Source organism: Apium graveolens, chromosome 6 (genome assembly GCF_009905375.1).
Source record: "Apium graveolens cultivar Ventura chromosome 6, ASM990537v1, whole genome shotgun sequence".
Classification (NCBI taxonomy): domain Eukaryota; kingdom Viridiplantae; phylum Streptophyta; class Magnoliopsida; order Apiales; family Apiaceae; genus Apium; species Apium graveolens.
This window is the reverse complement of record NC_133652.1, coordinates 49,091,114-49,117,926: the sequence shown is the minus strand read 5'-3', so window position 1 is coordinate 49,117,926 and position 26,813 is coordinate 49,091,114. Positions and strand designations below refer to the sequence as shown.

Below are 26,813 nucleotides of genomic sequence, written 5' to 3'. Positions count from 1 at the left end.
TTGGTTACAAGACTCTGAAATTGTGTTTGGGTAGGCCCCTTGATTCGACAGGATAAACTCGAGACGTGACTTTGTTGTACAGTGTTTGGCATTTTTCCCGGGGTGTCAAGTGACGGTCGAGTTGCCTTGTAGTACGTTTGCGTATGTGTGTATATATATATATATACAAACGTTACAGTTTTTCCCTCACTCTCTCCTCAAAAGTCGTGCCGCTTAAATATTTACAGCTTTGTAATTATTGTTTTGACAGCCGACACATTAACTGCAGTAATTACTTGTTTGGAGGGTCAGGATTGTGCCACGTGTCCCACGTCATTGGACACGATTGCACGTCGATTGTGTGGTTTTTTACCCCTATTTTCCTCTATAAATACTGCTTTGCTTTTCTCTTTTCCTTTTTTACCCAAACTCAAATACAAAAACACATACTCTTAGTTTCTTCAAAGCGATTTTGAAGCTTTCTTTTCTTGGTGCTGTTTCTGAAGCCTCTTCTCTTCTCCTGCTTTTTGTAAGTTTCCGAACTCTTCTCTTGCTTTTTATTGTTGTCATTGTTCTTAATTCGTTGAACTTAGTAGCCCAGTTTTTTGGGAATGAATGCAATTTGTTTTTAGTCGAATTGTAGGCTTAATTGTCTTGTTCTCGTTTGTGATTTGATTATATGAAACTGGGTTTTTTTGTGTTTTTTATGTTTGTGTTTTTGATTTTTTGGGGTTTGGTTTTTGGTAAACAACTTGTGCTTAGTTTTCCGGAGATCTGGGTTTGTGTTTGTTGTTCATCACGTTCTTGTGTGAATTTATGTGTATGTATAGGTCGTAATGTACATATTGGTTGTTTTGATTTTGATGTTATTGTTTCTGAATGTTTGGTTTTTGGTCTTTTATTTTTGTACTCGAATATGGCATAGACTTCGGGTAGGCGTATGTTTGGTATAAGATTTAAACAGTTAGCTAACCTTGGTCGTAAGTCCGAGCGTCCAGAATTTATAGGCTTCCCCGATCTCTCTACTAGCTATTCTTCCGTAGAAACTGATAAGATGCCTCCCCTCCTTCTAGCGCCAATGATAACTCTATTTCCTACCCAGACATGGTTTCCGTTTGTCCAGAAATGAAGATATGTGAGATTAAGCTGTGGGTTGGGTTCCTGCAAAATAAAATCGGAGAGGGTGGCGTCCCGCGACACCTGTGTGCGTATATGTGTAGAGATAGAAGAAATAACCCTTAAAACCCCTTTCTTGGGGTCTTTTATAGGCTTCCAATTTAGGATTTTGGGGGGATGTACATTTTCATCTTGGCCATTGGTGATTCTTGGTTGGTGGATAATTTGACGGTCGAGATGGGCAATCAGGCCCAGCTGTCCCCTTGTTGTTGGGATGGTATGAGGTCTTGACACATGGACGCCTGAGATGTTATCATGCTATTTTGGGTAAGATAGGACCATTGCTACCCTTATTGGGTGCCACGTGTTCGGGGACCACCTCCAGTTGGACATGGGTTCCTCATATGATATTTTTGGGGCTAATTATATTATGACGTATCACTTGTTGCCGTATAAATAACATGTAATGCCAGTCTTAACGTACATCCTTTCATTTCATAAACACCATATTAACTATTGATATTGGACTTGAGCGAAGTTATGATTTTATAATCGGTTTCTCCATATTCAAAAGCAAAATGTAAGTGATTTTTTTAAAACAAGAAGTTATCAGGGGATTATATGCTGTTAATGTATTTTAAACAAATTATTAAAAGTAAGCTTATTAAAAGGAGTACGATTTCAATATGTACAGAACCAATATTTTTGAAGACATTTTGAAACTTGTTAAATATACAAGTAGGATACTGCAGATATACATGTGTACGAAATCTTAAAATATATAAAATTTGTAAATAAATTTAAGGGATCAGTGTAATTTATGTATTTATGGGGAATTAAATATATTATATTATATATATATAGATAATAAGCGTAAGGGATTTTTTTATCCAAAATTTTGGTCATATACCGTCAAAACAATGCTAGTCGTTGATCTGATATAGTATATTCTTATTACAGTCATAAATAGAAAAATAATTATGTTATTTTAATACTATTCAGGATACAATGTCCTAATACAATTCTAAATAAAATTTGATTAAAATTTTAGGAAATCATAAATATAAAAAAGTTATATTGTCCTACTACTATTCAAAAACTAAAATACGATATAATGATCTAACAGTAGATAAAATATAATTAGATATTGTACGCTATAATTCAATTTCTCGTTCGTATATTTCGTAATATTTGCATATTTGTTATAACAATATTACAACAAATTATAAAAATAAAAAAAATATTGCAATAATGTCAAAAGTAACAATATATATGTACATAAAAATATTTAAAAAAATAAATTTAAAGATTTTTTTTTAAAAAAGCAAATTTTAAAAAACAGTGTATCGCACGGCCGTAAACTAGTTAGTATAAAATAAAATTGAATACATTAAATTGAAATAACATAAGCTGGTGAAGGGGGTTTTGGGAGACGATATATAGCAAATACAGTACATGCCCCGTTTAAACCGGTGTTGATATCAACAATTCAGTCTGTTTATAAACTCCATAGAAAAATAGTTGAAAGAAAAACAGTAGTAGTATTTGTTAAAATTATATGTCCAACATTTAAACTGGGTATGACCCAGTTTTCATGGGGCCTTGCGTTATTTATTTGGGCTTAGCTCCAACACTTTATTCAATTTTTGAATCAATGGCAACAGCCCCCTTTATCCACATTTCGGGTCTATACAAAACCAATATTATGATTCCGGTTCAAAACAATTGTAATTAAATTAATTATCCCATTTCGCTGAACTCTCCTGAATCAAAATGATGCTATAGCCTTTACATAATACCAGCAACATAAAGGTACTTCCCCTCTTTCTTCTTTACAGTTTTTGTGTATTGTATGTATAGTTTATTATTTGATTTCATAGCTATGTCTAAATATCTAGCTTGTATACAGATTGAAATAGCAAAAAAGAAAACTTTATATAGATTTTTGGTTATTATTTTTGTTTTTAGTTTCAAGAATAATATTGTATTTTTGATGTATAGTTAGTGTTGTGGTGTATTGATAACTGATAAATATTAACCAATCTTTAGTTTGCTGTAACCGTGAACCTATTTTTGTAATAATTTCAGATAAAGTAATGATAGAACGAATAACGAGAAATGACAGAATGAATAACACAATTGAAATTGGATTGATAAACCCTAAGGGTACTGTGAATACAGAAGAGTAAAACGACAAAACAGAGAAAGTAACATTTCTTCCCAGCTCCCTCTCACTCCCAAGACTTCTCCTTTTATCGTTCTTGCTTGGACACGTGTCGGCCTCCCACTGGTTGACTCAATAAACCGTTAGACACAGGATCCAATGATGATACTAACTTACTAACTACGACATCGTTTTAAAATACAAATAAGAACAGATTAAACGATATCGTTTCTTCTATTTAATTATTTTACTAAGCCTGGTTACAAATACCCTCCTCTTCAAAAATCCTTGTCCTCAAGGATTGAACCCTGGATATTGTTCCCGTATAGCTGTAGCGTCTTCCCAGCTTGCATCTTCAAGAATAGTGTTAGACCACTGAATCAACCATTGAGGAACATCAGTGTTTTTCTTCTTAATAATCCGGCTTTGCAGCACTTTCACTGGGTAGACGAGAAACTGCCCAACCTTGGTAATGCAGTTGACACCCAGTGAAACAGGTGGGATCTAAATATTCGGTGTCAACTGCATTACCAAGGTTGGGCAGTTTCTCGTCTACCCAGTGAAAGTGCTGCAAAGCCGGATTATTAAGAAGAAAAACACTGATGTTCCTCAATGGCTGATTCAGTGGTCTAACATTATTCTTGAAGATGCAAGCTGGGAAGACGCTACAACTATACAGGAACAATATCCAGGGTTCAATCCTTGAGGACAAGGATTTTTGAAGAGGAGGGTATTTGTAACCAGGCTTAGTAAAATAATTAAATAGAAGAAACGATATCGTTTAATCTGTTCTTATTTGTATTTTAAAACGATGTCGTAGTTAGCAAGTTAGTATCATCATTGGATCCTGTGTCTAACGGTTTATTGAGTCAACCAGTGGGAGGCCGACACGTGTCCAAGCAAGAACGATAAAAGGAGAAGTCTTGGGAGTGAGAGGGAGCTGGGAAGAAATGTTACTTTCTCTGTTTTGTCGTTTTACTCTTCTGTATTCACAGTACCCTTAGGGTTTATCAATCCAATTTCAATTGTGTTATTCATTCTGTCATTTCTCGTTATTCGTTCTATCATTACTTTATCTGAAATTATTACAAAAATAGGTTCACGGTTACAGCAAACTAAAGATTGGTTAATATTTATCAGTTATCAATACACCACAACACTAACTATACATCAAAAATACAATATTATTCTTGAAACTAAAAACAAAAATAATAACCAAAAATCTATATAAAGTTTTCTTTTTTGCTATTTCAATCTGTATACAAGCTAGATATTTAGACATAGCTATGAAATCAAATAATAAACTATACATACAATACACAAAAACTGTAAAGAAGAAAGAGGGGAAGTACCTTTATGTTGCTGGTATTATGTAAAGGCTATAGCATCATTTTGATTCAGGAGAGTTCAGCGAAATGGGATAATTAATTTAATTACAATTGTTTTGACCCGGAATCATAATATTGGTTTTGTATAGACCCGGAATGTGGATAAAGGGGGCTGTTGCCATTGATTCAAAAATTGAATAAAGTGTTGGAGCCAAGCCCAAATAAATAACGCAAGGCCCCATGAAAACTGGGTCATACCCAGTTTAAATGTTGGACATATAATTTTAACAAATACTACTACTGTTTTTCTTTCAACTATTTTTCTATGGAGTTTATAAACAGACTGAATTGTTGATATCAACACCGGTTTAAACGGGGCATGTACTGTATTTGCTATATATCGTCTCCCAAAACCCCCTTCACCAGCTTATGTTATTTCAATTTAATGTATTCAATTTTATTTTATACTAACTAGTTTACGGCCGTGCGATACACTGTTTTTTAAAATTTGTTACTTTTGACATTATTGCAATACTTTTTTAAAAAAAAATCTTTAAATTTATTTTGTAAATATTTTTATGTGCATATATATTGTTACTTTTGACATTATTGCAATATTTTTTTTATTTTTATAATTTGTTGTAATATTGTTATAACAAATATGCAAATATTACGAAATATACGAACGAGAAATTGAATTATAGCGTACAATATCTAATTATATTTTATCTACTGTTAGATCATTATATCGTATTTTAGTTTTTGAATAGTAGTAGGACAATATAACTTTTTTATATTTATGATTTCCTAAAATTTTAATCAAATTTTATTTAGAATTGTATTAGGACATTGTATCCTGAATAGTATTAAAATAACATAATTATTTTTCTATTTATGACATTGTATCCTGGATATTGTTCCTGTACAGCTGTAGCGTCTTCCCAACTTGCATCTTCAAGAATAGTGTTAGACCACTGAATCAGCCATTGAGGAACATCAGTGTTTTTCTTCTTAATAATCCGGCTTTGCAGCACTTTCACTGGGTAGACGAGAAACTGCCCAACCTTGGTAATGCAGTTGACACCGAATATTTAGATCCCACCTGTTTCTTGAGCAAGCTGATGTGAAAAACCGGGTGTATCTTGCTCCCAGCCCGAAGATCTAGTTTGTAGGCCACACTAACTCTCTCCAACACTTGATATGGCCCAAAGTACTTGTGAGACGACTTCAAATATTTTCTCACTTCTACAGACAATTGTCGATATGGTTGCAGTTTTAAGAATACCCAATCTCCTATTGCTAAGGTGGACGCTCTTCGTTTAGTATCAGCATATTGCTTGTACTTGTTTTGAGCCAATAGTATGGATTCTTTCAATAGGTGGTTCATGGCCTCCCTTTGCACTTGAAACTCCTCCACTGAGCCCACTGATGACCTGCTAGCTGTATTTAAGCACATATGTCTTGGTTTTACTCCATAAAGAGCTTCAAAATGTGTCATTTTGATTGCGCTATTGTAGGTGTTGTTGTACCACCATTCAGCCAAGGGCAACCAATTGGCCCATTTGTGAGGTCTCTAACTTGCCATAGATCTCAGAAAGTGTTCCACACATCTGTTTAACCTCTCTGTTTGACCATCACTTTGGGGATGGTATGAAGTACTCATATTGAGTTTAGTACCCACCGATTTAAAAAGTTCCTTCCAGAATTGGCTTGTGAATTGCTTGTCCCTGTCAGACACTATAGAGCAAGGCATTCCGTGTAGTCTATACACATTATCTAAGAAAATCTGAGCCCCTACAATTGCAGTGAACGGGTGTGATAGAGCTATGAAATGACCAACCTTAGTAAGCCTATCGACCACGACCATAATGCAATTCTTTGTTCCAGATTGAGGAAGTCCTTCTATGAAGTCCATTGAGATGTCTTTCCATATCTGGTCAGGAATAGGAAGGGGTTGTAGTAATCCAGCAGGGTATTGGTTCCCAGTCTTGACCCTCTGACATAAATCACAAGCTTGTATATACTGCACCACCTCTTTTTTCATTGCAGGCCGGTAGAAGAACTGACTGATCTTTTTGAGAGTAGCCTCCTGGCCTGAGTGACCCCCAGTAGGACTATCATGCAATTCTGTAATGATTTGTTGTTTGGTGTCTCCAATATTACCTACATAAATTCTGTCTCCCACCTTGATAAATCCTTTGCAGTACTGGAATTGAGCATAAGCAGGTTTGTTAGCAACCACTCCCTCCATTATGGTTCTGGCTTCAGCATCATTCTCATAGCTCTGTAGAAGATCATTCAACCAGTTGGGTTGTAGTGTAGTGATTGTTGTGAGTTTTCCTTCACTTGCTTCATCAGGAAGCCTAGATAGTGCATCTGCTACTTTATTATCAGCGCCCTTTTTGTAAAAAATCTTGTAGTCGAGTCCCATGAGTTTAGCTAGTGATGTAGTACAACACTCAGTGAAGTCATAACTTTCTCAGCAGATCAATTCATAATAACTTTCACTCAGTTATTGGTCAGTTATGAGTGGTTATTAAAAACTGATTCATGTGAGAAATCACCCCTGGTGGTTACTAGCAGTTAGTATAAGTAGTTATTATTACTTATTTGAAATAAATCAACCTATAGGAGTTTGCCTAATGTCTGTTTTCTTTAAACAGTTAACTATTGTAGGATTGTTTAAATACGTGTAAGCACTTATTGTACTTCTGATTGATTCATACTGCTATCAAGAAAAAATACAAAATCTTGTCAATGTTCTTGTTTATATTGCTGAACTAGAATTGTGCGACGTTGATCGACAATTCAACACTTCTGCTACGCCAAGTGGTATCGGAGCCTTGTTTTCTCCTGGTCTGATGGCTATCGATGGTGGTAATGGGGGTGAGAGGGATGATTCTGACGTTGCTCGAAGAACCCTCGACATGGTTGAGCGGCTCGTAGAGTCTCAAACGCAAACCCAGCGCCAAATTGAGACCTTAGTAGCGGGTTTAACCAACCTTACGAAGACAACCACTCAACCTGCGTTTCAGGGTGGAATTCATGGCTTTCGTAGGGAAAATCGTTCGCAAAACCAGCGAAACAATGGGGAAATAGTTGTTAGGACGGGAAATAGGCAGAATGTGATGCATAGTGGAGATTCAAGTGATGAAGAACTGGAAAACATGGCAGAAAATTTAAGAAATAACCAATGGAGGAACAATTTTCAACGAGATGGTTATAACTGAGAAAAAGGGAATGATTTCAAGGTTAAAATGGACTTGCCTTCTTTCAATGGTCAACTTCACATGGAAGATTTCCTTGAAGTAGAAAAGTTCTTTGAATTCATGGAAATTCCAGAAGAAAAACAAGTGAAGTATGTTGCCTACAAGTTGAAGGGCGGCGCTTCAACATGGTGGGATCAGATGCAACTTTCTCGAACTCGATTGGGTAAGCCTCCCGTCAGAATATGGATGAAGATGAAACGGATGTTGAAAAACAGGTATTTACCTCTTGACTATGATCAAGTTCTATTTCAGTACCATAATTGTAAACAGGGATACCATTCAGTTGATGATTACACAACAGAGTTCTACAGGATGGCTTCACGTAATGACCTTGCTGAATCAGATTCGCAACAAGCGGCAAGGTTTATAAGTGGGTTGAAGTACAACATTCAAGACATAATTGCTTTACAAAATGCCCATATCTTGGGAGATGCAGTGCGCCTTGCCTTGAGGGCTGAAACAATGACTGAGAAGCCTCAAAACCGCAATTTTGGTGGAAAAATTTTGAATTCCTCAATTCAGCCTACACTTGAGCCTGCTATTTGACTACCGTACAACTCACCAACAAAAATCTGGAAAAACATCTGCACAATCGATTAGCACTCAATCTAATTATCCTAACCGAATTTCACAATCAAAATCTGCAATTACCACAACTGGTTCAAAATATAATACCACGTCTGCCAACCCTTATGCTCCATCTACAAGTGATAAATGTTATAGGTGCGGACAGCCTGGACATAAATCAAATCGTTGCCCTCAAAGAAGCCAAGTAACCTTAACTACTCATGAAGAAGAATATGAGACCGATGTAGGATTAGAACAAGAAGAGGTAGTTCAACCTGATGAAGGAGTTTCTTTTGTCATTCAGAGGTTACTTTACACTCCACATAATGAACAACAAACTCAACGTAACAACATATTCCGGACAAGGTGTACGATTAATGAAAGAGTTTGTGATTTAATCATTGATGGCGGAAGCAGCGAGAATATTGTTTCAAAAGTGATGGTTGATAAGTTGCAATTGCCTGTAGAGAGACATCCTACACCATATTCAATCGGGTGGATCAAAGAGGTTGGAGAAACAAGGGTAACTTGTAGATGTAATATTGCTTCCAGTATTGGTAATCGTTATAAAGATGAAGTTTGGTTTGATGTTGTGGACATGGATGCATGCCATATGTTGTTGGGAAGACCATGGCAATATGATGTTAATTCTGTTCATATGGGAAGAGATAATACTATCAGCTTCTACAAAGATGGGGTACGCATAGTATTGGCTCCATTAGGAAGGTCATTAGAATCTATATTTCCTCCAAAAGATGGGCAGAATTTTTTTATCTCTAGCAACATACTTGAAGACTCAAAGGAGACGGGAGAAATTTATGCTCTTGTCATCAAAGGAAACAACAAACCTGCAATTGATGTTCCTTCTCAGGTGCAACCTATACTGAACGAGTTCAAAGATTTAGTGCCGGACGAGTTGCCAAGTATTCTTCCTCCTATGCGAAATATTCAGAATGGCATTGATTTAGTACCAGGTGCTAGCTTGCCAAACATGCCTCACTACAGAATGAGTCCAAAAGAACATGCAATTCTTCAAGATCAGGTTAGGATTTGCTATCCAAGGGCCTAATACGACCTAGTATGAGTCCATGTGCAGTTCCGGCTTTACTAACTCCAAAAAAAGATGGGAGTTGGCGGATGTGTATTGATAGTCGTGCAATCAACAAACTCACTGTTCGATATCGGTTCCCAATACCAAGGTTAGATGATATGTTGGATGACTTGAAAGGTTCCAAAATTTTCTCGAAGATTGATTTGAAAAGCGGGTATCATCAGATTCGTATTCGACCGGGTGATGAATGGAAGACTGCATTTAAAACTAAAGACGGCTTATACGAATGGCTGGTAATGCCATTTGGTCTATCAAATGCTCCTAGCACTTTCATGCGAGTTATGAATCAGGTATTAAAACCTTTTATTAGCCGATTTGTGGTTGTGTACTTCGACGATATCTTGATTTATAGTCGTAGCGTAGAAGATCATTTATACAATCTGTGGGAAGTTTTTAGTGTGCTGCGTGAGAATACTTTATATGTGAACCTAAAAAAATGTAGCTTTCTTATGGACAACCTGGTCTTTCTTGGCTATGTGGTGTCTTCTAATGGTATTCATGTTGATGAAGACAAGGTGAAAGCTATTAAAGAATGGCCTGGACCACGGAGTATTAGTGAAGTCCGAAGTTTTCATGGACTTGCTACATTTTATAGACGTTTTGTTCGTAACTTTAGTACTATTGCAACATGACTAACAGATTGCATGAAAGGGAAACACTTTGTGTGGACGGACGCAACTGAGAAAAGTTTTAAACTGCTCAAAGAAAAGCTAACAGCAGTCCCTGTTCTTGCTTTACCGAACTTTGAGAAATTATTTCAGGTTGATTGTGATGCTTCCCTTGTTGGTATTGGGGCAGTGTTGTCTCAAGATGGACGACCAGTTGCTTACTACAGCGAAAAACTTAGTGATGCGCGGAAGAAATGGACAACTTATGAGTTAGAGTTGTATGCGATATATCAGTTACTTAAACATTGGGAGTACTACTTGATTCATCAAGAGTTTGTACTCTTTACTGATCATCAAGCCTTGAGGAATATCAAAAGCAATACTAACTCTAACAGAATGCACCAAAGATGGATTGACTACATTGAACGATTCACTTTCACTGTCAAGCACAAATCTGGCCAGCAAAATAAAGTGGCTGATGCACTCAGCCGTAGGGCTTCTTTACTGATTTCAATGAAAGCAGAAGTCATTGGGTTTGATTATTTGAAAGATCTATATGCTGAAGATGGAGATTATGGCGAAACATGGGTTAAAATTACTAAATCTGGATTGAAAGTTGCTGATTTTCATCTTGAAGAAGGTTTTCTATTCAAAGAGAATAAATTATGCATTCTGAGAAGTTCTCTTCGTGAGCATATCATTAGAGAACTTTATGGAAGTGGTCTTAGTGGACACATGGGAAGAGACAAAAGTATTGTTTTAGTTGAGGAGCGTTATTATTGGCCTCAAGTAAAAAGGGACATGAATCGTTTTGTTCAAAGATGCTACACTTGTCAAACGACAAAAGGAAGTTCAAACAACACTGGATTGTATACACCTCTTCCTGTTCCGGACACACCCTGGGTTGATATTTCCATGGATTTTGTGCTTGGTCTTTCTATGTAGTGGTTGATAGATTTTCTAAAATGGCCCATTTCATACCCTGCAAAAAGACTTTAGATGCTTCTCATATTGCACACTTATTCTTTAAAGAAGTTGTTCGCTTACATGGTATTCCAAAGTCCATTGTTTCTGATCGAGACAACAAGTTTTTAAGTCACTTCTGGCAGACTTTATGGAAAAGGTTCGACACTAGTCTCAAATTCAGCACAACTTGCCACCCTCAAACTGACGGACAAACAGAGGTTGTAAATCGAAGTTTGGGTAATCTTTTAAGGTGTATTTCGGGAGATAGACCAAAACAATGGGATTTGGCGCTTGCTCAAGCAGAATTCACTTATAATAATTCCATTAATCGATCTACAAAAAGATCTCCTTTTCAAATTGTGTATACCAGCATACCTCAACATGTAGTTGACTTGGTACCTTTACCAAAACTCCCCGGAAAGAGTATAGCTGCAGATCATATGATTGAGAAGATTGCAAAACTTCATGAAGAGGTTAAACTGAATTTGGAAAAGGCCAATGCAAAGTACAAAGATGCGGCTGATAAACATCGTAGGTTTAAATCATTTGAGGAAGGAGATCTTGTCATGGTGCATCTACGAAGAGAAATATTTCCAGCAGGAACCTACAACAAACTTAAAGCTAAAAAGATTGGGCCGGTTCGTGTGCTCAAAAAAATCAATGACAATGCATATGTAGTTGATCTTCCTGAAGAATTAGGCATTTCTAAAGTTTTAACGTCAAAGACCTTTACGAGTATCATGGAGATATGGAAAGTCTGCTGCCTTCAATTGACTTGTGGACAAGTCTTTTAAAAGACAGGGAGGATGATGTAGTACAACACTCAGTGAAGTCATAACTTTCTCAGCAGATCAATTCATAATAACTTTCACTCGGTTATTGGTCAGTTATGAGTGGTTATTAAAAACTGATTCATGTGAGAAATCACCCCTGGTGGTTAGTATAAGTAGTTATTATTACTTATTTGAAATAAATCAACCTATAGGAGTTTGCCTAGTGTCTTTAAACAGTTAACTATTGTAGGATTGTTTAAATATGTGTAAGCACTTATTGTACTTCTGATTGATTCATACTACTATCAAGAAAAAATACAAAATCTTGTCTATGTTCTTGTTTATTCTATATTGCTGAACTAGAATTGTGCGACGTGGATCGACAATTCAACACTTCTGCTACGCCAGCTAGCCACTTTTGTTGAAGCGGGGTGGAGAGTCTTTGTTCCAATAAGTATTTCAAGCTCTGATGGTCAGTCTTGATTATGAAATGATGTCCTTGGAGATAGGTGTACCATTTCTGAGTGGCAAGGACTATGGCCAGTAGTTCCTTTTCGTAGGTTGATAATCCTTGATGTTTGTTTGCCAGACCTTTACTAAGAAATGCCAGTGGCCTTCCCTTTTGCATTAATACCGCACCAATTCCTGTCCCACTGGCATCTGTCTCAATGGTGAAAGGAAGTGTGTAATCTGGTAAAGCTAACACAAGGGCTGATACCATGCTATTCTTGAGAGTTTGAAATGCTACAGTAGTTTCATTTGTCCAATTAAAGCTACCTTTCTTGAGTAGGTTTGTCAATGGTCTACTCATCTCTCCATAACCCTTTATGAACCTTCTGTAGTAGCCTGTTAGGCCCAGAAATCCTCTCAATTGTTTCAATGATTTAGGAATGGGCCAATTGTAGAGACTCCCTCCTTGGAGATGATATGCCCCAGGTACTCTAACTTTTGTTGGCCAAACAAACATTTGCTCTTCTTTGCGAATAATTTATGTTGTAGCAGTAAATCCAAGACTGTTTGTAGATGCATCAAATGATCTTGCAAGGTGGCACTGTATACCAGAATGTCATAAAAACACCAAGACACTCTTCCTTAATTGTTGTTGAAAAACTGAATTCATGAGAGATTGGAAACTGGCTGGGGCGTTAGTGAGCCCAAAAGGCATCACTTTGAACTCGTATAGGCCCTGATGAGACCTAAATGCTGTCTTATAGATGTCCTGTGGAGCCACTCTAATCTGGTGGTATCCAGATATCAGATCAAGTTTGGTAAACTAGCATGCTCCTTGCAACTCATCTAATAGTTCATCAATGATGGGAATAGGATATCTATTCTTGACTGTAGCTTCATTCAATCTCCTGTAATCTATGCACATCCTCCATGTGCCATCTTTTTTCTTAACGAGGATCACCGGTGAGGCAAAACGACTGCTACTTTCCTAAATTACTCCACTGCTAAGCATTTCCTTAACTTGTCTCTCTATTTCATCTTTCTGGATATAAGGTACTCTATAGCACCTTTGGTTAATTGGTTGGGTGCCTTCCAATAATGGTATCTGGTGGTCTTGTTGTCTGACAGGCGGTAGCCCCTCTGGTTCAGCAAACACAACATTATAAGAATTAAGTAATTCTTGTATCTGGTGTGGTACCTGACTGCTTGAAGGCTGGTCTGATGAGGTTCAGCAGTCAGCATACATATATAGCCCTGTGTAGCACCCTTGGAGTTTTTCAGCAGCTTACTCAATTGTTTGCCAGATATAGTGTGTAAGGAGCCAGTGGTTGTGTCACCTTGGAGAATAATTGGTACTCCTTCCTTTACCAATGTGATTCTAAGTTCTGCATAATACAAGGTAATAGGGTTAAATTGCTTTAACCAGTCGACTCCCAATATGAGATCAGACCCACCAAGGGGAAATAACCTCAAGTCATTTGAGAACTTGTGTCCCTGAATAGTAAATTCGAGTTTCTTACAAATAGAGTCGACTATTATTCTTGATCCATCTGCCACTGATACAATGAGCGGTGGTACCACTTCTGCAATGAGGCCTTGCTGCTTCACCAGACCAGAATCAATAAAAGAATGAGTTGACCCACTGTTAATAAGTATACTAATTCTCTTACCTTTCAGCACCCCTTGTAGCCTAATGGTACCAATTGACCTATTGCCTGAGAGAGCATTAACAAAAATTTCTCCCGGTGATTGGTGATTCCTCCTGTTCTAATAATTGCTCCATTTCTCCCACTACTTCCTCACTGAGCAGTCGACTTCCTCAGATTCTTCTCCAAACATAGAGTAGAGTTTGGCCTTACAATTTTGCCCTGGGTGATAGGGGTCATCACAATGAAAGCATTGACCCTTCTCTCTCCTTTCTAAGATTTCCTTGCTGGTTAAGGTGAATCTAGATTTTGTGATTCCTTTGGCCACTGGTTTGACAAAAGCTGATGAATAGCCAGAAGGTAGTGTACGGGGTTCATGTTTGGCTTGGATAGTAGTATTAGAATTAGTGGCATTAGTTTTGAAGGTTAGTTGTGGTCTAGAGGTTTTGGACTCCTCTTGTTTAGCCAGAAAAACAGCAGCCACCAGTGAGTGAGGCCTGAACATTCGCACAGACGCTTTAATGTGGTCCTTGAGACCACTTAAGAAACTTGAGACAAAGTATTCCTCTGTAAACCCCCGATTCTTGTGTAATGCCATTGCTCAAAGTTCTTCAAAATGATCTTCGTAATCGACAACAGTAGAAGTTTGTTTAAGCTTATTGAACAATTCTTGGAAGTCCTTTCCATCTGGGTTTTCAAACCGAGCAATTACATCAGCTATAAACAGCTTCCAATTTACCATTCCTTTACTAGCTTGAAAGTACCAGAACCATATACCGGCTTTACCTTCAAAGTGAAGTCCGGCTAATTTCATTTTTCGTATATCATCCACCGGAATAAACTCGAAATATTGTTCAGATCGAATGTCCCAACCCTTAGGATCACTTCCATCAAATTTTGGAAACTCGATTTTGGGGTTAATGTGAAAATTAGAAAACCCATTGTGACCATGAGGGCTTGGTGGTGTGTATCCGGTGAAGGGTGGTGGTATATGTGTAATTATTAAATGGAGGTGGAATAACGATTTGGTGGGGAGTGGGTGTTATGAGTGGGTTTGTAACAGTCCAGTAGAAAGTACTATTGGTCGGTAAGGGAGCAGTGTAGCCCATAGAGGAACTAGTGAATAGACCTTGAGTGGGTGGTGGGTAGAGTGGTGGAGGAAGGTGGACATGGTGGGTATTACTGTGTGCAACAGGAATAGTAGTCGGAATCAAAGGAGTAGTCGTATTAGGTATGAATATAGAATGAGTAGGAGTGAAGGAAGATTGTACCTCTAGAAGGTAGAACCTCTAGCTGATGCTTCCCCAGTGTTGCCTCCCCCCATAGTTTGTAATTCTGGTCCCCTTTCTTTATGTTGGCTCTGCATACCCATCAAGAGGTGTTTAATCTCCTGGAAGCTGGTATCAAGCTTATCCATCCGTACCCCCACAGCATCTAACCTTTTGTCCATTTTCAACCCCATATCAGTGAACTGTTGAGTAACCTCCGCTCTCGTTTTAGTGAGACCGTCATGTAACTCTGTGAGTTTACCTTCTTGGGTGCTTAACCGTGTGTCCAGATCTCGAATACGAGTGCCCTCCGCCATGTTTGTTGCCAAGGAAAGATTGGCTCTGATATCACTTGTAACCGTGAACCTATTTTTGTAATAATTTCAGATAAAGTAAAGATAGAACGAATAACTGAGAAATGACAGAATGAAGAACACAATTGAAATTGGATTGATAAACCCTAAGGGTACTGTGAATACAGAAGAGTAAAACGACAAAACAGAGAAAGTAACATTTCTTCCCAGCTCCCTCTTACTCCCTAGACTTCTCCTTTTATCATTCTTGCTTGGACACGTGTCTGCCTCCCACTGGTTGACTCAATAAACCGTTAGACACAGGATCCAATGATGATACTAACTTACTAACTACGACATCGTTTTAAAATACTAATAAGAACAGATTAAATGACATCGTTTCTTCTATTTAATTATTTTACCAAGGCTGGTTACATTTGCTTCGAGGTCTTGTCTCTTTTTTTAGTGTTAGTGTTTAATAGAATCCCTTTTTCTGTGTGCTTTTTGAACCACGACTGAATTTACAATTTACAATTTACAAAAGCATAAGCACAATCAGCTATGCTACACACATAATGTAGTGTACTAACAAGTAGACTCTCGAGTTTTCAGACCTAATTACAATTTTGGTACACAGTATTGAGTTTGTTTTCGTATTCTGGTATATCATTAAACATTTTAATTTCAGAAACTCTTTTGACAAGGAGTAGCATTATGGAAATACCTGGTATTATTTGGGTTTGTGTTGAATGAATTATGGTTGCTTTTAGCTTTTGCAGTGTAAGGTATAATATGCATGTCTTTTCTAAAGTATTCACTGGCGTTCTTTATTATGCTACAATTTTTCTTCACATACAACCCTAAGCTACTCTTGTTTCTTCTTTTGCCTTGCAGCATCCTTGGTATGTACCATTTAGTGGTTGCAGCAGAATCGTGATGGCTTTTTCTAGTAGAATTTTAACATCCTTTCAGAATTCCTCATCCGGCGAAATACAAGTTAGTTAACGTTCTATTTCCATATATCATGTCTTATTTTAATTATACTTTGATACAAAATCTGCATTTCTTTCTAGCTCGGGTTAAACAAAGTGAAAGTTTTACCTTTGGGGAAATGCACAGTCATTCGCAAGCTAAAGGACCCATTTCCAATTATTTTGACTGCACATGTGAGTAAAGACTCTTTAATAGAGCCATCTTGTACTATTTTTGTACTCAATGCACCATTTGAAATTGTATAGTAACGACCCAGTATCTCAAGTTTCCTAACATATACTCTTAATCTATAGGCAATTAGCAATTCCTCTTTGCAGAGCTCTCCTCCAAACAATATTAAACTTTCAAAAGCAGCTGATAAGTAAGTATTTTTTTTGCTAAATATAAGTTATGTTTACTTATCAAAATTATATGCTTTCCACTGTTATGATCAATTGAAAAAGAACGTAACTGTTATAAATTTCACAGTCAGTATAATTTCAGTTATGACTACATCATCATTCTTGATGATGTTTAGATTTTTAGAAGACAGTTAATGGTAACTCTTGAATTATAGTTTCTTAAAAGTAAATTAGATGTAATAAGGTTTTTTTTGTACTGATCAAAAGGAAATTAATCAAAAAGGTGGGAAAGCAAGAGCACCACTTGTGGAGGAAGAGAGATTCTTCAGGTTCTGGACAAAAAGCACTTAACCTTGTTCGTATTGTAAGTATGTCTATGTAATAGGTATTTGTTTTTGCGAAGTTACTGTAGTCAATTCCTAAGGTATGCAGGATGGATTCAAATCATGTTAGAATGTGGCTACATGTAATGGCATGAATAAACTCTTAAGTGAACCTTTATCTTTTAGGTATCAGGACTCCCAAATGAGAAAGAGGCTGTTTATGGAGCATTAGATAAATGGACAGCTTGGGAACCAGAGTTTCCATTAATAGCTGCAGCGAAGGCTCTACAAATCTTAAAGAAGAGAAATCAGTGGACACGAGTGATACAAGTATGATACAGTGTGAAATTGCACCATATAGGTTTGGGATGTCATACTTTTAAATTTTTAAGTGTTACTTCTATGTTAATATTCCCCGTAAGTTGGCCACTCATGTTTTTATATCAAATTCTTGTTTTAGTTACTGGAATTGGATGGTGGTTTGACTTGAGATCACTTATAACAATCTTTTCCAACTTTAGTCAATTATGTAGAGGCAGGTTTTGAGCTGGCATCAATTGAGAAGCTAAACTTTTCCAGCATTAGCTTCACTTTGTACATTTGTTCAATTCAGAAGATCCAATATTTTGGTCTTTAGTCATTGATTAAAATTTGAACAAATATATTCTATTTTTACAAACAAAATAAAATAAAATAACATTGGTATACTTTATGAAGTATCTTCAGTCTCTAGCTCCACCTTGAATATGTTGGTTGGTACCTTCACACTGAATCCTGTATTACAGAGACGGGGTATTTTATCTTCTTAGGGATATAATGAAGAAGGCTATATGAGGTTTAAACATATTGTATAAATGAAATTGAGGCTTGATTGTTTATCCCACCAATTGTTTTGTGGTCTAGCTGGGTGCATGAAATTTTAAAGTCTGTGGTTTATAATGTGCAATTTGATCTTTTCTATATTGATGATGTCCAGATAACGTTTAACAGGAATACTTATGTCAAATTATGTCACTATTTTGGAGGTTTAAGTGTTAGGATCAAGTATGATTGATGATAGTTACTGCTGGCCTTCTGTGCAGGTTGCCAAGTGGATGCTCGGGAAAGGTCAAGGAATGACAATGGGAACGTTTGATACCCTCTTACTAGCATTTGACATGGATGGTAGGGTTGATGAAGCAGAATCATTCTGGAACATGATTTTACATACGCACACTCGCTCAATATCGAAGCGTTTATTTTCTAGAATGATATTCTTATACGATCACCACAATATTCCAGAGAAGGTTATAGAGGTATTTAGCAACACTGCCTAATTCAAATGATATTTGTTCTTGATTAAAGGTTTTCCATTGAGTACTTCACATCTGTGTTTTGGGTTGTTAGATGTTAATGGAAAATATCTGCCACGTATTTACAGTATGTATCTCTTTTGTCAGAAATGGTCATTGTGATCATAAATTGTTATCTTTTTTATAGGTATTTGCTGACATGGAGGAATTGGGTGTAAAACCAGATGAGGATACAACCAAAAGAGTAGCTCATGCTTTTCGAAAACAAGGTCAAGAAGATAAGCAGAAGGAAGTTATTAAAAGGTACCTGGGTAGATGGAAGTACATCCACTTTAACGGTGAACGGGTTAGAGTAAAAAGAGCTCTGTGGAACGAATAAGCAGGCATTGGCTATGCAAATGTAGATTAATTTAGATATTCGACAGAATTACACATCCGGTTGCTGTAATTATTTTAATGAGACCCTCTACATATTATACCTGGCAAAGAAAGCAAGTTGGCGATGTTACAAATATTCAGCATTCCATAATAGCGGATATATATACAACAGAAAAATGAGGTTGGTTGTGATGATTTCATATTAGAAAAGGAATTTACCATGTGTTAGATGTGTCTGTTTCAATCCAACAGCAAAATATGGGTATAGATCTACGATGACACAAAACCGAACTTTTTATATTTAGTTAACATAGCAGCAGAGAAAAAGTAGAGAATGGAGAACAATACGATAGAACAAAAACCTTGTGCAGAACAAAAATGTATCTTCGATCCTTTCAAAATTAAGCTGAACACATATAATAAATTGCCCCATGATAAAAAGATGTGACAAAAACTGCATTTATTTTTATACTCCTTTGCACAAGCCAAATTACAGCAGATGTACTTTTTTTTGGGGGGGCTTCGGCTCTTGCGCTTTAACCTTCATACCTAGTGATCCTTTCCTCACCTTCAACCTTCATCATTTGCAGCAAATTGGAAGCACGCTTAGCTCTCTAGTCATTCTGCAAGTTCATTCAGCAGAGATACGACATCTGCTGAAGAATTAAGAAGATACCTAGCACTTAGGCGCTTTCGTCCTACCATAAAAGAGAAGTAATTCTCACTTTTAAGATCGAGGACAGGTGAACCCTGGTGCACTGTTATTTTCTCAGGCAATGCAGACCACCAACCAGTTCCATTCCCGTTCCCATTATTGCAGGGTTTCTTCTCAGGGGCTGGAAATGGGTGCTTTAAGCTGCTGCAGGATAGCTTTGATCCACCAATGTTTGCAGATGAATGTGTAGCTAACCCATTGACAAGACAGGGTGAATTGACTCTTGATGACTTGGCGTCGGAGCAGGAAGCTCTGGCTCGAAAAAAGTATATATGTCCCCATCCTGGATAAAAAGAGATACATAAAAAGCTATGTCGGTGTGTACACATATTTTGACTTTTATGTATTCACAAATGACAAATATAAAACTAGTATTGCAATAATTGACAATCTGGAACAGGTCAATGTTTTTCTAGGTATCGGCTTATTAAGAAAAAGTTTACAATCTGTCAAATTTATCTCCAGCCACATATGGTTTTTGTTAAAGGTTCATTCCTTCTTTTGAAACATTCATTACACATGCTATTTTACATCAGATTAGTAACAAATTTGAATGAGTGTTAGCTGGTGTGAATTCAAGTAATTGACCTTCAGTAATTTTTCTTCAGTTACCAAATTGTTAGCTTCTGGGTCAAAGTTCAGTGATCCACATATAATTTTACCCCTTTTTTATTATTTAGAACATCATACATACGTAGCATTATTTAAAGTAAGCACTATGAAATGCACCTTCACACTGTCAACCCAGTCCATATGCAGATTTTCTGGCATTGTTGTCATCCATTCTCCCTGCGTAGAACGTAAAAACATGCCATGTTCTGCAGCCAACCACATATCGAATTCACCGAAGTTCTGCAGGAGTAATTGGTCATCAACAAGTTGAGTTATCTAAGTTTGAGGATATTCTTGAAAATTTGAATCACCTCGTCTAAAAGATCTCTGTCACTCCCACTGAGGACCACAATCGTAGTCCTTGAGCTTCTTCAACAGATCTTTTGAATCTGGGTGTAATTTAAGCTGCATTTCTTTGAACTAGTCAATCCTTTTACCATTAGCATCTAGTGATTCAGTAAGTGTTGCATTAAATCCCTGCATAAAACATGTCCCATTTAGAAAAGTATCACACTAATTCAACTGTAACTTAAACTGTCTTTTTCTAATCCTGAGAGCAGCATTTACTAAACTTCTGGAGTCATTTTACATTGAACGTAGTGGAGAGAATTAATGGTCACGTTTGTGCATGGATTACCGCACATCTTCTTGATCATGACATAAATATAGCTCTTTTCAAAATATATCAAAAAATGTTCAATATTTGTGATCAGCAAGTGGTAGGATAATATGAAGCACCCAGGCACTAGATAAAAATACATTTTGAAAGCTACAACATAGCTAGAACATTGAAAGTTTTTTAAAATATATATTAATCCCGTTTTGACTTGGTTAAAAAAGTTAACAAATTCACAGATCTTTATAACTGGATATGGGCACCATGTCAACACCAAATGATCAACTCCGCATATCGTATCAGGTGAAGTTCGACTAGTGATACAACAATCTAAACAAAGCTAAAGCAAATTACGGGTGTCTGGAGGCTGGGAGGGTGGGAGAAAAAATGAAGCTTCAACAAAATATTATCAGTAAACAAAATAGTATGGCACTAATTAAAATGATAATTAACGAGATGAGATTGAGTACCAGTATGAGTCATCGATTATTTGATTGTGAAAAACTTTCAAGTACATTGATACTTGGAATTGGTGGTGGGGATTGGTTTGTCCTCAGATGAGCTTCAACAACGGTATCAGTGAGTTCACTAAACAGAAGAACAATTATATCAAGGCACATATTGGAGGAAAAAACTCAGGAGAAAGTCATAATGCTATTAATACGAAGATAGCAGAAAACAAAATAAAAAACTTCAACACCAAACAAAAAAACTTAACACCACAGGACCAGGCATTTTATTTTATGGTGTGCATCGATGCACTTCTCCCAAGTGATAGGGTTGTGTCATGTCTGATGGTGATTTAAGGAGGCCACAATCTTGTTTTCCTCATAAAAGAAGCATAACATGTTTAAAATAGCGACACAGACTGTTAGAAAAAATTGTCTAAAGTGATTAAGGAAAAACATACAAGAGAAACCTCGACTACAAGGACAGCTTTTAGGTGCCCATAACTGTTCGACAAAAGTAATGGTAGTCATTAATGAGGCTGCTACCAAGAACACCATCGGGTGCAGAAGATTATCAACATGTTTTGCTTATGTTCTGAATCTTTTCAGCAGGCCAATGACATAAATGTTGACAATTAGAATCTGCATTCTGTAAAGCTCGCCAGTTGTGTCAAAATTGACAAGATAATAGAACAAGGCCTTATTACGTCAGTGCAGGAATCTATAAAATACATTGTAGTTCTTATTGTGCGAACCCCCCGCCCCTCTTGCTAAGACTTGCACTGAACAACGAGACCCTCCCGCCCCCCCTTTTGCCATCAAGAAATTCCTCTTTAAATCAGGTAAGAACTAAGAAACAAAAAGGAGAAACTTTTCATTCGTCCCAAAAGAAGAGAAGAACTTTGTCATCCAACACTTTTACATGTCAAAGAACTCAGTTAAGTGATCTGGATCAGATAAATAACATTTCAACATTTATTTGGTCAATATCTTGATATCAATTGATATCAATCAAAGCTAAAAAAAATGTTGTCTTTTATACTGATATGGTATATTTCAAGACATTTCTACAAACAGCAGTCCACAGTTCTGAAATAGCATATTTAGGACTATTTGAAGAGAAAAGTAGCAGCAAAAAGATATGTGAAAGGAAAAGAATGACAGCATATAGAATTTCAGAAGAACGTGTCTCTGGCGAGGACTTACTACACGTTACACCTATAATCAATATATGCATTTATTATTATAAAGAATATTTAACCAATACCATTTCAAGAAATATATTATATCTTGTAAACAAATTTTACTTGATATTAAATCAGCAGGTGAGATGCTATATGCAGGTAAAAAATAATTCTGAAATTTGGAAACAGCAATTCTAACAATGCATGTGCAAGCTTCTGCAAAACATTTAAAATACCCACCTGAAATCACTTGTCAGAGCTTGTAAAGAAGTCAAAGATTCCACAACAACTCTTGAAAGACGTTTCCTGCACAACTTGTGGAGCTGAGGCTACAAGAGGCTGCAAAATATTTAAATAAGTTAACGCGATTTCTGAATCCTTGTCTTCTAGATCTTGATTCAAAATTAAAAAAAAAAAAATCTTAACAAACACATTCAAGTACTCTCCTACAAGAACCCCAAAATCATTACCTGGCTATCAGAACATTCAGGGCTTTCAGATTCTTTAATGTGATCTACACCGTTACTCGTATGGACACTTGGAGCATTGAAGGACAACAAAAGTTTATCATCTTTGACTTCAGTAGCGGAATCCTGGGTTGGATTTGCCTCTGATATTGAAACTGTTTTATCCTCCTTTTTGCTTGATCCCAAATCTATCAGAACTGATAGAATTACAGTATTGTCAACAGAGCTGGGTAACCCTCCATTAGAATTTTCTTGAATTTGTCCTTCACAACCGCCATTGGAAGTCATAGGATAACCACTCGAAGCAATTCCATTTACTTGAACTACCTCCTCAGTCAACGAAGTCTCACCTGGAGTTACCTCGACGGTTACAGCTACTGCATTACTGTTTTTCCCAGCTGGCATACTTGTAACAACTTGACTTGCCGCTTTAGACGAAGAATCAACAGGCTGTCTAGTTTCAATGACTTCCGTTTCCTTCTCGACATTAGACTCCTCATCTGAACTGATACATCTAATATTAATACTACTGCTAGAGCTAGAGCTCCCTGATGAACCTCCAGTGTGAACTTCGTAAGATTCAATACTTTCCTCCTTCCTTCCATAATCTTCCTCCGACTTCAACTCCAATTCAATCTGAACAATACCTCCTTCAAGTCTTCAAATTCTCTCTCAGAAGTAACTCCTCCTACATAACTCTCCTCTAAAACGACCGACTGACCAGACAAACTACGTTCTCATTCCTCCACCTCTTTCCCATCTCCCTCAGGAAATTAGTGCTCAGAGCTATAGTGGTCCTGTGACGAAACAGAACCATCATCACTCTTTTTGTCATCATAATGTTGTGCATCGTCATTTCCTACAATTATTTCATCCATCAAAAAGAATTCAATACAAAATCAAACCAAAAGAACATTTATACCCACCAAAAAGATCCAAACATATACGCTATTTATCAAATCAAACAACAAAATTAATTGGTTTGACAGAAATAAGATAAAGTCAAAAAACAAGAACCTTGATGAAGGCACCAACCAAACCCATGAAGTTAACTTGGACTTGCATGTTCGACTTTTGTGCAATTCGTAATTCCATGAAATAACAACAAATACTAAGAAATATGTTGTTCGGGGGAATCAATAACTTTGGGCTACCAATAATCACCACAAGAACAAACACCATCCTTAAAATGATGGAAACGAGTTGAATCTCTTAAGACAATCTCACGCTCTACTATCTTTGATATCAACTTAATAGCAGAATGGCAATCCCCACATACGCGAAGATTCTTCATTACAGTTATTGTAGTGCCCTCTACTGTACTAATAAGTGCAAAACCGATAGCAAGCCTCTCACTGTGATAAGACAACATTGCTTCCTTCTGTTCTTCCTCGACATCATGCAAAGCAAATCTTTGATCTGGGACATAACCAGACTCCTTCAATTTTTCTCCTAACCATTCAAGTTTTTGATATATTTTTTTGCATAAAGGATGTGATCTATCCCCGGATAAAAAAGTATGCTTCAATCCTTTTAGAGTAATCCAACTGCTTCCTGTTTGTTTAACAATACCCAACCTTTTCATGTTTCCTCTTACTCTTGCTACATCACTCCATCTACCCGCAAAAGCATATAAATTAGATAACAGAATGTACGCGGCGCTACAAAGTGGGTCCAGATTAAAGATCTTTTCAGCTGTTTTTTCAGCCACCTCTAAGTTAGAATGCATTCTGCATCCATTAAGCAAAGAAAGCCATATGGACAAATTTGGTTTGATTTTCATATTGTTAATCAAGTCCTCGGCTTCCTCCAACTTCCCACTGCGGCCCAAAATATCCACCATGCAGGCATAGTGCTCAAGCTTTATCTCTGTGGACCTGTATTGAAAAAAGTATTTGTACAAGTTCCTTCCTTTTTCTAACATCCCAGAATGACTACAAGCAGAAAGCAGTCCAGTGACTGTAATATTGTCTGGGTCAACCCCGGAACGTAACATTCCACTGAACAATGTCAGTGCTCCCATGCCACAACCATGTTGTGCACATCCAACAATACTTGTATTCCATGAAACAAGGTTCTTTTTCCGAATATCCTTGAATATGGACAACCCAGTACATACATTCCCACATTTAGAATATAAAACTACAAGGGAATTACCCACAAAAGCATCAGTAACAAGCCCTAATACGATTGCCATAGCATGAATCTCTTTTCCTTGATCAGAGGCCTCTAACTCACTGCACGAATTTAAGGCACTAGTAAAAGAAGATTGATTAGGGAGGACCTTCATTTTTAACATGTCACCGAAGACCTTCAATACAATCTGATGCTGGCAATTGAGACTATATCCGGTCAATAGAGCTGTCCATACTACAACATTTATGTGTAACTTCTCGTAAAAAACCCTGCACGAATCATCCATTTGTTTGCAGTTTGCATAAAACGTAATTAGTGAAGCAGTAACATAAACATCAGAACCAAAACCTAGCTTAAAAACATGGCCATGAATCTGACCACCAAAACATAAATCAAATGCATTTGCACAAGCTGTTACCACACACGAAAATGTGTTGGCAGTAGGTCTTACACCGGAATCCATCATCTCACGAAAGAGAAACAACGCCTTATCACTCCTCCCATGCTGATCAAGCCCACTAATCACTGACGTCCAAGAAATTACATTGACGCATGGCATCTCCTCAAATAATCTCATACCATCCTCCACTCTCCCATTACTAAAATACCCATGAATCATAGAATTCCAAGCCGCTATATCCTTCACAGGCATTTCCCGAAACAACTTCTCAGCCAGTTCAACTCTCCCAACCCTCAAAAACCCGTTCACCAACGTTGTCCAAGAAATCACATTCCTTCCAGGCATTGCATCAAACAGCTTCAAACCCATATCCAAATCCCCATAATCTGAACACCCTTTGATCATCAGGTTCCACATTACCATATCTCGAACAGGCATTTTGTCAAACAGGTTAATGGCATCACAAAGTCTACCATTTTCGATATAAGCAGATATGAGCTTGGTGCATAAATACACATTTGGAGAAGGTATTTTATAGAAAACTGAAAGTGCTTTGTCTAATTTGTTGTTATTTAAGTGATCATAAAACACTGAGTTGTAATTATAAGTACTGAGATGAGAATGATTTGCTATTTGTATAAGTTGTGAAAAGGTCAAAGAAGTTGGGGGTTTGACTTTTCGAATGATGAAAGCAAGTAGCATAATTAGGAATTGCTTGTACAGATAGAGACAGGGTTTAACTTTTGATGAATCTAAAATATTTATTTATTTATAAATGATTTCAAGAGCATTTTCAATAGCTAAAATAGTTAGTTAAAATAATATAAATTAATGGTTAACTAAAATTTGTTGAACATGTAAAGTGTTGTACTCTATAATGTATTAGTTGGTTAGTTATATTTTAAAAATAATATATTTTTTATTATTATAAAATGAAAATGAGAGATGAAAGTATATATTTGTACTTGGAGAGAAGGAAAGAGGGCGAGAAAGGAGTAATGATGAGTTGGATGTGTTTTAGAGGATATTTATATTTCATCCATCATATAGGGTGTGTTTGGTATTGCTGTTGCAGACAGCAACAACAGCTTTTCGCTGAAAAACAGTTAAAAAACTGTTTGGTAAAATTTAAAAGCTGCTTTTCTTAAAAGTGCTTTTGGCTTAAAAGCTGCCGTTAGAAAAAGCAAGTCCCCCGTGCTTAAAAAGCTGTTTTTCAGCTGTTGCGGGAAGCAGATGCGGATTTCACCATCAAACCTTATCAAAAGCATCATTATTTTTAATTTTTTGCATTAAAACATATACGTATCAAAAAAATTACCAAACAATCATCTGATTTTTACAACAACACTTTTTCCAGCAGCACTTTTTT

General features: G+C 36.8%; 3 protein-coding genes across 5 annotated transcripts; 1 reads left to right on the top strand and 2 right to left on the bottom strand.

The window, feature by feature from the left end:
* The first annotated feature begins 360 nt into the window (after window positions 1-360).
* Window positions 361-19,109, top strand: LOC141666625 (pentatricopeptide repeat-containing protein At4g18975, chloroplastic). Of its 2 annotated transcripts, XM_074472729.1 has the most exons (9): window positions 404-508; window positions 16,227-16,323; window positions 16,433-16,534; window positions 16,612-16,704; window positions 16,825-16,892; window positions 17,140-17,236; window positions 17,382-17,525; window positions 18,278-18,490; window positions 18,675-19,109. In XM_074472729.1, exons 3-9 carry the CDS (start codon window positions 16,475-16,477, stop codon window positions 18,864-18,866), a joined length of 867 nt encoding a protein of 288 aa, XP_074328830.1. In that variant the 5' UTR covers window positions 404-508; window positions 16,227-16,323; window positions 16,433-16,474; the 3' UTR covers window positions 18,867-19,109. The 2 variants fall into 2 exon arrangements, with proteins under 2 accessions (XP_074328829.1, XP_074328830.1); XM_074472728.1 differs by lacking the exon at window positions 16,227-16,323 and having other exon boundaries at window positions 361-508.
* On the bottom strand, window positions 5,624-6,085 carry LOC141665000 (uncharacterized). Its single transcript, XM_074470959.1, has one exon. The coding sequence runs from the start codon at window positions 6,083-6,085 to the stop codon at window positions 5,624-5,626; it is 462 nt and encodes a 153-aa protein (XP_074327060.1).
* LOC141666624 (pentatricopeptide repeat-containing protein At5g46460, mitochondrial) lies at window positions 19,100-26,029 on the bottom strand. Of its 2 annotated transcripts, XM_074472726.1 has the most exons (8): window positions 23,926-26,029; window positions 22,912-23,767; window positions 22,682-22,780; window positions 21,279-21,396; window positions 20,504-20,669; window positions 20,310-20,432; window positions 19,228-19,863; window positions 19,100-19,135 (listed from the first exon to the last, which is right to left on the bottom strand). In XM_074472726.1, the coding sequence occupies exon 1, from the start codon at window positions 25,880-25,882 to the stop codon at window positions 24,059-24,061; it is 1,824 nt and encodes a 607-aa protein (XP_074328827.1). In that variant the 5' UTR covers window positions 25,883-26,029; the 3' UTR covers window positions 19,100-19,135; window positions 19,228-19,863; window positions 20,310-20,432; window positions 20,504-20,669; window positions 21,279-21,396; window positions 22,682-22,780; window positions 22,912-23,767; window positions 23,926-24,058. The 2 variants fall into 2 exon arrangements, with proteins under 2 accessions (XP_074328827.1, XP_074328826.1); XM_074472725.1 differs by lacking the exon at window positions 19,100-19,135 and having other exon boundaries at window positions 19,142-19,863.
* Between the last annotated feature and the right edge of the window lie 784 nt (window positions 26,030-26,813).